Source organism: Heterocephalus glaber, unplaced genomic scaffold (genome assembly GCF_053883595.1).
Source record: "Heterocephalus glaber isolate CG9 unplaced genomic scaffold, H.glaber_assembly_v1.0 deba00001472, whole genome shotgun sequence".
Taxonomy (NCBI): domain Eukaryota; kingdom Metazoa; phylum Chordata; class Mammalia; order Rodentia; family Bathyergidae; genus Heterocephalus; species Heterocephalus glaber.
The window spans coordinates 38,416,731-38,428,894 of NW_028258315.1; the positions used below are offsets into that span (position 1 = coordinate 38,416,731).

Here is a 12,164-nt window from a genome sequence, read left to right on the forward strand (position 1 = left end):
GAACTTTTGCAGATGAAGGGATTGCTGTTTGGCCTCGCACAACACCTGGGTAGACATTGCCATGGACACCAGTAAGCGGATGGTTTTCCAGATAACTTACTAAAATGCACTCAGAAGAATTTCCCCCCACTCCATTTTGTTTCCAAAGTCAATTTATTGAATATTAAGTCATAAAGCCAGTGATATAATTTTAATGAAAAATATCCTGTATCACTCAAGACTTAAAAGAACCAAAAATACCCCTTAGAAACACTGCTTTGAAAAATAATCACATTAATTTTGCACACAACAGAGTCCTTTCTTAAGCTTTATTTAAGAAATCGAGTACTATATAGTTCAATATATATAAGACACATCCAGTATTGTGTTCCTGATAGCAAGTGCATAGATTTTGTTAAGATATCATTTTCACTCGATATAAACGTTTCATGGTCACATGTAAGATAATATTCCCAGTGATTTTGCCCAAGCATGAGAGGAGAAAACAGAACACAGCAAAAATAGTGAACTACAACAGAAATGAAAAACAAAAACAGTGAATTAGCAGAACAGTCGATTCCTGATAAGTGAATAAGCTGATTGTTTGGTCACAATGTTTTATTCACTTATCAGGAACGATTCACAGTACATTTATCTTCACTGTGTTTCCTAGCCTGCTAGCTAAGAGTCTGAGCCCATGGATCACACAAAATTGCTGTAGGCTGCACGAGTGTGGTTTCCATCAGTAAGGAAATGTTGACGGTTCTGTGGTTTCCCAAGGTGGTCCATGCATGGCAAATAGATAGACCTTGCTCACACTGCAGTGGTGTTTTACAAAATCAAAATTATAAGTTTAAGCAGGGACCAACTTTACAGTCATAAGGGCTTAAAGAAACTAGCATTTTCATCTTCTTCTTTGGAGAATTACTTGGTATTTGCAAAACAACAAAAACTGGCTTTGTCTTTCCCTTCCTTTATTTAGCATGAGTATTTTGCCTTGTGTCAAGTGGTGGTTATATTTACTTATATATTTTAGAAATAAACACTTGCATCTTGGAAAGAATTTGCTTAACCTTTTCCCCCAGTCTCCCCTCCCTCATCTTACCTCCCCATCCTTCCCCAGAAAAGAAAGAAAAAATCACATCTTTAGCCATCTAAGTAACCAGTGGGTTTCCAGAGGCAAATTGATGAAGGCTATGATGAAATTTAAAGCAGAAGTGTTGCCAAGAAGTCAGCTCCCATCTGTGCAGGTTTGGAGCTGGAGGAAGTTACTACCACTGAAGTGTTTGGCCTCTGGGAGAAAGAGCCGCCTTTCCTCCACCTCACCAGGCCCCTCTCTTGTTGGCCCAGCTAAAAACTACAATCTTGAGGCCAGAGGGGCAGTTGAAACCAGGGGGTGGAGAGCCTGAGCACCTGCAGGGAGAAATCTCATTGGCACTAGGTGCTGGATGGCCTGAGGCAAACAGAGCTTGTGCGTCTGAGAATCTGAACGAAGAGGGAAGACAGGGAACAAACATGGATGGAATCTTTTAAGAGCACTTTAAGAGCAGTCAGATTCCTGAGCATAGAAGATAAGCACAAAAGGGAGGAGGGCCTGTAAATGCAGAGGGTGTATAAAGAATGGTTTTTCTTTCTGATTACTGGTGTTGGGTGATAGTGAGCACACGGCTTACTCTTGTGGGTTCCTCCAGGAGGGTGTGTGGATGCATATGCCCTTAAGAGTTTTCCTTTGGAAAAAGTACACTATGAGGATCTTAGTGTGAGAAGCTTCACCTCCCCCTCCAGACTGAGTAGAACTTCCATTTGAGCACTGAGAAATATTTTTCTTTTCTATTTTAATAGTTAATGCTGACTCTGGATTCAGTTACCTCATAAATTACTTTTCTATACATAGTTGACTGATGGCAACATGTAGATTTAAGGTTAACCCTTTATACATCTTCTGTTCACCAGTTAAGTTTTTTTTCTCTCATGAGAGTTCACCTGTTGAAAAGGTCACCAGTTTCTAGAATGAGCTTGGCTGTTACAGTGTGTGCCTTTGGACTTCGAAGTAGACAGAACAAACCTCAGATCTGCTGCTTCTCTTCTACGGTTATGCAGCAGCAGATTTCAGTGAATGTTAGGAACTGCATACATAATGAATATATATTTATGAGAGAGGGAGAGAGAGAGGTCAGAAGAGGTGAAATGAACCTGTATGGTCAAAACCGTCTTGGCAAATCCAGCTCGGTAAGCAGTTATTTAGGTGAACCATAGAAAAAGGTGTATCAGTCTTGGAAGCAGTGGTTAGAGTGGGCTGTTGTACAAAAATCAAAGGTGGCTGGTGTGTAGTTTTCCCTTTCCTCAAATCAGATATTCACTTAGCTGGAATCGACTGTATCTTTGTTACACAACATATAGAAAAAAAACACGTGAAACAGTGAGGTGTGTAGATGCATCACCAACATATAATGACTACCAACAATACAACACGCAGAGAGAGAAACAAGTATTAGGAAAATGGTTTAATATTGGAGACAGAAGCAAAAAACCGCATCACACAATAACATACATTACAAAAATAAGTTTGACTGTTTCAACTACACGGTTATGTTCACAATGAGGACAGAAGAATCAGAAAAAACTTTGATCTAAACAGCAAAAAAGCAAACCTCTAAAGCTTAACTAATACATTTATCCACTTAAAGTGACTGAGTACTTCTAACTCTAACTACCTTATTGTGTAACTGCACAATACAGAATAAAGAGTGAAACTTACCGCTGTATTTTAAGACAAAATTCTAATGCTAGATATAAGCAAAGGGAAAAAAGAAATCAAGCCAAAGTTTTTAATTCTCAAAAGAAAAGCAACTTTCTTTCGATCAACCAGAAATCAAACTTGAAATCAGTCATTGTCAGGGGGCCCACATGAGTAAGCCACAAAAATTACCATTTTTTTAATCTCCAGTATAAAAAGTTCCACTGGTACAAAATGCATAAGTACAATCAGTTGTAGAAATAGGAAAGCCTGCGTTTTTTTTTTTTTTTTTTGTTTTTTTGGCTCAAATTCCATCAAACAACAAAATCCAAATGCATCAATAAAACAAACAATACTCAAATGGTCTTACAGTTTCCACTAGGTTGCATTAACTTTGGCTTTTCTCAGACAGTATTTAAAAACTATTTTGTAGTACTAAACAAAATGATATTATTAATCTACAAACAACAATTCTCACAGCACAAAAACACAAATACATTTTTTGTATGACATTATTCAAAAAGGTAATGAAACTACAGGTTTTTTTAAAATTTTATTTCTTCTTTTTAATTAGCACTTAAGATAATAAAAACAGAAACAGTAAAATGATGCCAGAGTAGCACAAGCCAAAGAACTATAACCCCTATGGTGAAAGAAAGATGAACTTGTTATGCCTTTGAGGACTGGCATTTTATCACATTTCTCTAATTTAGTTTAAAATGACTATGCTCTACACTTGGTTTTGAAAAAGCAGTCTTCCTGTGTGCTCTGCCTCCTGGCACAGGCCCTTTGCACCCTTGCAGTGCTTTCTTTTGATATTAAAAGATAAAAGGATAGTTTGTCTTGGAGGAGGGTTATCTTTAACAATGAAACATGCGAAAAAACCCCCCAAAACCTACAAAACAAAAAAGGACTTTCCCCCTAAATGGACTGTCTTGGCTGCCTGCAAAATCATTAACGCTCAACTCAGAGTGCCCACTTTGAGCCTCTTTTCAGCTGCACTGTTTTTCTCTGGGGAAGATGCAGGTGGGTAAGAGAAAAGCAGGGCAGTTTGCTTCAGTGAAAAAAACAAAAAAAAATTTCTTTTAGATAAATGAATAGATTCTGAATGAAATGGTCTAAGAAATTCAGATGGTGTTCTCTTGTGTTTCTATCTATGTATCTATACACCACCATATAATAGATACATGAGAGAGACATGTGCAATAACTTTTATTAAGCTGAGTGCTGCAGGAAGTACAAAATAGCCCTCAAAGGATGAAGGAAGGCCCCGGCAGTAGTAAACACGTGTGAAGATAATACAAATCATTTAATTAGAAGTGCATGTGCTATAAGAAGGAAACTTTTTTTTCTTTTTTTTGCATTATTAGAGGCTAGTCCTTTCCATCCCAGGGCTATCACACACACACACACACACACACACACACACACACACACCAAACGGGGGGGGTGAGTAGGAAGAGGGAGCTGAGACCAAGAAGCTTCCAGGGCCTGATTTTAGGAAGGTTGTAGTTTTGGACTGGGGCTGTGGATATAACATTAGGGTTTTTGTTCACAGAAAGTCAAAGTAATATGGCACTTTTAAAAAGTGGCAGCAGGAAGTGGTGCTAGGTATTTGGTCAGTGACTATGGTAAAGAACAGAGCTCTACTTATATGGCCAGTCCCCTTTAAATATGTTCAGGTGAAAAAAATGAAAAAGGAAGAGAAAGGACGGTGGGCTTCTTGTTCCAGATACCTTGCTTACACAGGAGATACCCACTGGGGTCAGAAAATCCCCAGCACAAAGGCTGATTAAACATGTCAGGAGTATTTAAGAAACAAGAGCAATCCCTCAGACTATCCCACCCCAAAAATCCTTTAACTGCAAGGTATCTGAAAATATTTAGACTAGAACATATCACTAAATCTGATCTCAAAAAGCATGTAGCATTTTAAAGGTTTATTTAGAGGCTGGATCTACCTACTTTTCCCCTCAGAGGATTTACTCAACAATTTTAAATGGAACACAAGACACTAGGGATTCTTAAAAAAAATAAGAATAATCCAAGTAGAAGAAAAGATGTTATAGGTCACAAATTGTTTTCCCCCCTTCAATTTGGATCTCAAAGGATAAAAAAGTAGTACAAATAAAACAACTCATGAGGAAAAAAATATCCAAATTATAAATACCCCAAAACAAATTCAAATGATGACAGTATAAAAAGTTACCAACATTCCAGATAGCTCTGGGTAGAAAGGGTTAAAAGTTCAAAACTTTCTCACCTTAGAGGTTTCCATATATTATGAAGAAAATACATTGTGAGGTTGCTTTCACAGCATTGATGGGCAGAGTGGTTAAAAAAGTGAGACATGGGCACTTATACAATGTCTTACAAAAAACATCATAGAGAAATAACAAACAATAACAATTTCAGGCAACAAGACCACAGAATAGCAAGTTAACAAACTTTTTAACCTTTTTTTTTTTTTAAATATTAGGGATTTATACAAAACACATAATAAAATACCCATGTTATCAAATTACTTCTCACAAGAAACACACTGAAGCTCTAGGAAGGAAGTACCTTTGGAATTTGGCACTATATATTTTCACTTTTTTTCTTTAAAAGAAAAAAAAAGATCACATTTTGCTGAACACAAACACGTCTAAATAGTCCACAATGAAAGAAAAAATGACATCAATGCTTCACAAGCCAACACAAAACTTATTCTGGAATAGGTTTTTTTTTTCCTCACATGAAATTTTTTTTTAAGCAAACAACTTTTTTTTTGAAATTCTTTTTTGTTTTAAGTAAACCAATTCTAAACTTGTCTTATCAACAAAGAACATTAAGACCGTAAGACTCATGATGAAACCACAACTTAATTCACAGAAGCACCAACATAACACAGTTTACAGTAACCTTTCTCCTGTACATTGAAACAGTATAAAATATAGGTAATTTCATGTGCATTAAACCATGGATTGTCTAACTGTGAGTCAGTTCAGCAAAAGGTGACACAAATAGGTAGCATTTGCCCCAAAACAGGGTAAATATTTTTCTTATACTAATCTACAAAAAGTGGTTCTATATATATATCTTAATGAGAAAGTGAGCCACCTAAAATGGCCTTATCAAAAAACTTTACACTGCCTGAAAAATGTAAAAACTACAGACCTCTAGAGACTTAAAATCAGACAGTTTTTTTCTCAAACTGTTTTTGGAAGTAGTCTGTTAGAAACCAACATTCTGTGTCCCTGGACACATATTGCTATTGTTACCAGTGACCGGGAAGAATGCCAATCCCTGTATAATACTTTCAAGTCTGTTTTGTGAAAAGAAAAAAAAATAAGAAAGAAACATTTTTGCCACAGGTTTTTTTTTCCCCTATAATTAATTTGTCTAATTTCAGTCTTGCATGAATGCAGCAATGTTTTTCACATTGACTTCCCAGAATTCATAGCTAGATGAGGTCACATGCAAATTTCAAAGGTCAAACTAGATCAAAGGTCAGTAGGAGAACCAAATATGATGTGAGGTCAGAAAGACATCAGAAACAATGACGGGACGATGAAACTTTTTTTTTTTGAGACGCCACAGGGACATGCTAGGCAAACGATGAACTAACGGGCATGAAGATGTCTAGGGAAAAAACAAGGAAGAGTAAAAAGTTACACAGAATCTATGCAGCAGCAACAAAATCACTTTTAAAGGTGCAGGAGAAAAACTAATGCAAATCTTAGGTCTTTAGGGAGTCTACGAGCCATTCACATAATTTGCATTTCTTACACTCTTTTTCCACAGCACAATGAAACCCCAAGAGAATCCATCTGGAGAGAGTGAGAGGGGATGGATTCTGGGTGTTTTGGGGTGTGGGACTGGCAAGGGACAGGGGAGAGGGTCCAGTTTCAACAAAGGTGACATATGGGGAAGTCAGACGACTGAACTGTAAACTAGATAATGGAAATTACAAACAAAATAATCAGACAGATACGAACAACAAGAGGATAAAGCATGAACTTTAGGTCTAGGGTTCAACCGTGAAAAAAAGCCCATTCCTAGAACAATTCCTCTAGAGACTACTTCAGAAGGTTCTAGCTAGACAGAGAACTGCTCTTTAGGTACCCAATAAGTTAACAATAGGCAATAAATAACTTCCATTATTTCTGAGGCAGTAAAAATTTTGTATAAAAATAGAAATGCTTTTTTTACAAATAAAATTTACAGGCCTGTGGCTTTCTTTTTATTTATGTATTTATGTATTTATTTATTATTATTAAATTTATCTTTCAAGAAACATCAAGTATTTTCACTCATTTTTATTTTATTTTTAAACCCTGTAGCTTTAAGAAACAGATCTCTAAATCTTTTTTACATTAATCCTTTCTAAAAACAAAAATAAAACAATAACAAAATAGACAACCAGTGTAATAATATGACCAATATGACCAATAAGTGTCATGTTTCTTTGAACCCTAAAATAAAATCCTACTTCTTAAACCGATGTAGTGGAAAGACGTTTTGTGTTGTTTTAAGTGCTTCTCCTGGCTTCTCCCTCTGCTAGGCCACCACGTTACTCTAAACGCTGCCGGGGGCCCTCCGGAGGGGCAGGTGGCGCGGACAAAGAGGGGTGAATTCTCCAGGCAGTGCTCTTGGGGCACCAGTGGTTTCAGAGTTAGAATTGCACATTAGCTTTTGTTTGCCTTTTAAATTCTCAAGATGTCATTTATTTGTGTGTATATTTTTCTTTAAAAAAGCAAAAACAAGAAGACAAATTTAAAAAAAGGTAAAAGGAGATTCAAATTGCAAAACAAAGGAGAATACAGTGGCACAACTGGAGGAGGAATTTACTCAATAGAAATAAGGTAGCCCAAGTTTTATGGCAAACTGGGGGATGAGTGGGGGAAATGGAGGCCTTATTGTAAAAATAACCGTCTCTCTTGGTAAAAGTTGGCAATGTGGTCCTCCTCTGCCTTCCCTGTTGAGAACAGGCTGGCTCGTGGGACTTACCCTAAGAAAGCTAAAATAAGAGCTGGGAGCCTCTGGGGTTAGGATCAGTAAGGTTTGCTGTCGTTTTTGGAGCGTTTCAGCTGCACCTTCAAGCGTTTCATGCCGATCTGAAAGCCATTCATAGCTTGGATTGCAGCTTGCGCAGAGACTGGATTGTCATAGCTAACGAAACCTGGAAAATACAGAGGGAAAGGAGGGAGGCAGTCAGGATGGAGAGGAAGCTTTCAGGGATGGCTAGCATAGTGTTACTGCAAATGCTAATAGGTGTCAGTCCCACAGTCTCAATTTGGTACTACTAAACTTATGGTGTGTCATGAACATTTTAGGGGACATGTTTAAGGGACAGCATTAGAAATGTCCACTGAGTAAAAGTAGTAAAAAGCTAATTGGACTGGTAATTTGGTATGTAAAATCGAACCCCTCCCCAGAAGACTAAAATCTCAAACTTAGTTGTTTGAATGACTTTAGTCTCCTTATTTGAACCCCAGGTAGGTAAGTGAGCACTACTCATATCAGCAGTAGTATAAGTATTCCAGAGCTCAAAGAGGCCCCAGCAGCTCCCATGTCCCAACCATGTGAGGCTTAAAAGCTGGACAGTTAAAGTAGGGCTGGATAAGGTATGTACTACCAAAGACCTTCACTGTCGTTCCAGTTTCCTATACAGGGATAATATATATATATATATGTTTACTTTATTTTATTTCTTCCATTTTCAAAACTCCAGTAAATTTAACAGAAACAAAACTGCTACCTTGTACCATTCAAAGTCTTCTTGAGAAATAGGAATAAATAGTCTAATAGCTCAGAGCTTACCCATCTGAACAGAATTCCCAGTATCTTTTGCTGCAGCAGCCATTACCACCAAGAAAATAGGAAAGGCATGCTTTTGAAAAAGAACCAGTGATGCTCTTAAGAGACTCATAAACAGGAGAATTCTGATCATATAGTTTGTTTGAACATTGAGGGGCGATGCCAAGGAAGGAGTACAAGCAAAGCTTTAGTTAAAGCTGAGGCAAGTGGTGAGCTTGTAGAGTTCCTACAGACTTCTAGTGTAGAAAGGAAGCTGTTACACCAATTTGGTTTCAGTTCTGACATCAGCTGCTCAGAAGGTTATATGCTATCTCCATCTATCTACGGTTAATCTTTAATGCTAAAGAGAAAATTCCTTTACAAACTAGAAGAGAAAGAAAAGGACTAATATACTTTGAGCTGAATTTTCCCCTCAGCTGATACAAATGGGCATACAGCATAAAGCAGAAGAGGTTTTTTCAGGCAGGCTGTCTTGCAAAAATGGTTTACTTTTGTATTAATTCTCATTCCCCTAAAATGTGATCTCAAATCCAGGATTTCTGTTCTGACTGCCTTTCCCCCAGGGTCTTTATCCAGAAGTTGCAAGATGACTAAAGAATGGAAATGTGTCAAGAGTGAGATGGATAACAAAACCCAGCCAACAGGTACAAATGAAAGAAGGGGCTATCATCTAATGACTAGTACTCTAGCAAAATGCGGTCCTAAGAAAACAGACTGGCTCACTGAGAAATCTAGGATGTTAAGGCTTTTTATATATAACTTTAAAACATAGCCCCTATTGCTAAATTATAGTCTGCTGATTCTCATAGCTATAGTTTGCATTATTATGAACACATTGGTTAAGTAGTTTGTGGACTGATAATCTCTTTCAAGATAATATTCTCTCAAACCACAAAGCACAGTCCTTTTCCAATCTCTAAATAAGCCTAAACTATTGTTCATCTGTTTAAAAAAATATAAAAGGCGGCCGAGGATTTAGCTCAGTGGTTCCACCGCCTGCCTTGCAAACACAAGGTCTCGAGTTCGATCTCCGGTACCAAAAAAAAAAGGGTACCTCAAAATCTTGTGCAGGAAAGCCTCCCAAAGGTAAGCTCATGCTCACCCATACCTTATGTAACAACTTAATTCCCATTTCACTCCCATGAACCATTACAAAAGACTATATATAGTCCTCACAGCAGCAGCAATAGTGTAATGGGTTTGGGCTGACAGCCTTCCCACTAGGGTAAAAACAGTGACTCGAAATGGTTGACATACTAATTCCTCTAACAGCAGAGCCTCAGACCTTCCTGGGTGGTGGCATCGAAGTCAGACAGACTTTACAATAATGGAGGTTTAGAAGCCACAACATTCTTTTTGGACTTGTTACCCACTGCCAGTGTGCCAACTTGTAAGTTTCAGTTTTTAAGTGTTTGAGAACCAGCCTCCCTTCAATATTTTTTCTTAAAACATACAATTCTATGTGTTTCTTCTGATCTATATCTATTTTGTGTTATGCTACTGTTGCTGCCTACTACCAGCATGACTATTAAATTGCAGGAGTGATTAAAGCTAATGCTGTAACTCAAACTGGGTGAGAACTTGCCACATGAGTAATATGTGCTTTGAACATCCTGGCCCCTAAACTTCTTTGTGGGCCAAAGCGTTGGAAAAAAAGGAATGGAATTAATGAATGTTGTCCTCCCCGTGTGAAAACATTAGCACATGCTGTGAACTTTTCTTACTCTCTTAGGGAGGGAGAAAAAAAACAGTACCACAGGAGTCAGAGTCTGAGACAGTTGCTTGAGGAAGGATGGTTTGACAACCACACTAGCCAATGCAGCTAGCTTTGAGCAGCACGGAGAGGCTGGGCTACCTGCATAATTCCTGTGCTTTGTGTCCATTCATGTTGTTCCTGCCAATATTGTAAGCCCAAATTCTTGACCTTTAATCCCATCAGGATGCTCTGTGTAACCATGAGATTCATCAACTGCTCATCCTATGTTCATGGAGTTGCAATGTGGCCACAGCCGTACTTGTGAATATAAGTGTATGTCAAGGCACTAAACAGTATGCCTCCCAGGATAACATGTGACCCATACAATGGTGTCTGAGTCATATTAAACCTGGAGGAGGATAAGGAGTTAGTGGCAAAGTGTCTGCAGTACTCTTCTATATCAACAGAGACTAAACTACAGCCTGTTAACTGTATTTCAATCTGATAAAAGTTTATGATTAAATTTACAGGGCTTGAAGAAATGGTTATTGCTCTACAATTTAAAATTATTAGATATATAGTAAAACACTTTAAGAATATAGTATAGAATATTACATAATGTAAGGGAATTTCCCAGATACTTCACTTTTATTTTGATTAGACGGCTTTGCCTAAATCTGCTTACACGTATTCAGAAGTTAAGAAATACTTCCCCCCAACACACAAACAGGAAGGGCCTATCTTGACTACAAAAATATCATTCACATTTTTCTCTCACTTGGGAACCTACTGGAATATTCTAACTTGGTTTCTTTTGCATACCAAAGCACTTGCTCAGATTGGTCTGTTTGTCAATGAAGACTTTAGCAGAAATAACATTTCCAAAAGGCATGAACATCTGTAGAATGTCCTGGTCTCCAAACTCCTGTGGAAGGTGGTAAATAAAGAGGTTTGCCCCCTCTGGACCTAAAGAGGAAGAAAAAATCAGTGTAAGGTATCCCTCAAGTCTTAGTTGCCCAGGCCTCTTCTTAGGGATGTTTTAACAACATGTAGGTTAAACATTTCTCTTATGTAAGAGTAAACAGATGGATAAATGTCAAGAGCTGGCATGTCTTTCAGGAAGGCACTCATTCTTCTAATTTTTCTAATTTCCAAAAAGATACCAGCTACACATAGCTTCCTTTTCAGAGTCTTCTGTGGGTCACATGTACTTCCTACATGCTAGCATTCTTATGATTCTCCTCTTCATGGGGGTGAAGATGGTAGCAGTAGGCAGGATAGGGGTAGAGCATCTAGGCATGGGTTTTTCCTGGGTGACTGTTTTTTCTTACATGTAGACTGTCTTAGAGGAAAGGAGAATGTTCTATGCATCCCAAGCAAATTGCAGCAATTTAGAATAATGAATATAGCAGCAATGCTGCTTAGATTTCTCAATCATTTTAAACCCAGTTACCCAGCCAGTTTTGATTTGCCAACTCTCAATATAGTATAATAATCATCTTTATTAGAAATGACTGGCAGTCAGTCAATGCCCAGGAAAGAAAGGTAGTTAGAGTCTCATAACTTTGATAAGAATTCTACCACATGGAATTAACCTTGAAAATGAGTGCAGTAGATATGGAGCTTCTCAGACTGAGCTAAGCTAATCTCTTACTCTTTACCCATCCATTTCCAGCAAATACCAGAAATAAGGACAGAAGAGAGATCTTCTTAGTTATACTGGGTGGAGGGAGCAAGGTCTTTTAAGTTCTTCTTAATTTCACTCTCTGAACTCTCTGCCCACCAGTAGAAGAGCTGTCCAAAAGTTAAAAATAAGGAATCCAAGTTAAGTTGGAGAATAAGGGTTGGATGTCTCTTGGACATTGTATAGGAGCAAAGGGAGCTCACAGAGGTGGTGAAGTAAATTCTGCAGCTGGTATGTGGATCTGCAACTGGCTTTCACAGGAGAGG

At 37.9% G+C, this 12,164-nt stretch overlaps 1 protein-coding gene across 37 annotated transcripts in view; it reads right to left on the minus strand.

The window, feature by feature from the left end:
* Positions 1-294: 294 nt before the first annotated feature.
* Celf2 (CUGBP Elav-like family member 2) overlaps positions 295-12,164 on the minus strand; it is an 830,356-nt gene continuing 818,486 nt past the window's right edge. For 24 of the 37 annotated variants that reach the window (XM_087181290.1, XM_087181288.1, XM_087181297.1 and 21 more), the window contains 2 exons: positions 11,037-11,180; positions 295-7,880 (listed from right to left, as the gene is read on the minus strand). In XM_087181290.1, coding sequence (XP_087037416.1) covers positions 7,753-7,880; positions 11,037-11,180 — 272 coding nt within the window. In that variant the 3' untranslated portion in view covers positions 295-7,752. The remainder of the gene's footprint in view (positions 7,881-11,036; positions 11,181-12,164) is intronic. The other 13 variants (XM_087181286.1, XM_087181279.1, XM_087181282.1 and 10 more) reach the window with 2 other exon arrangements.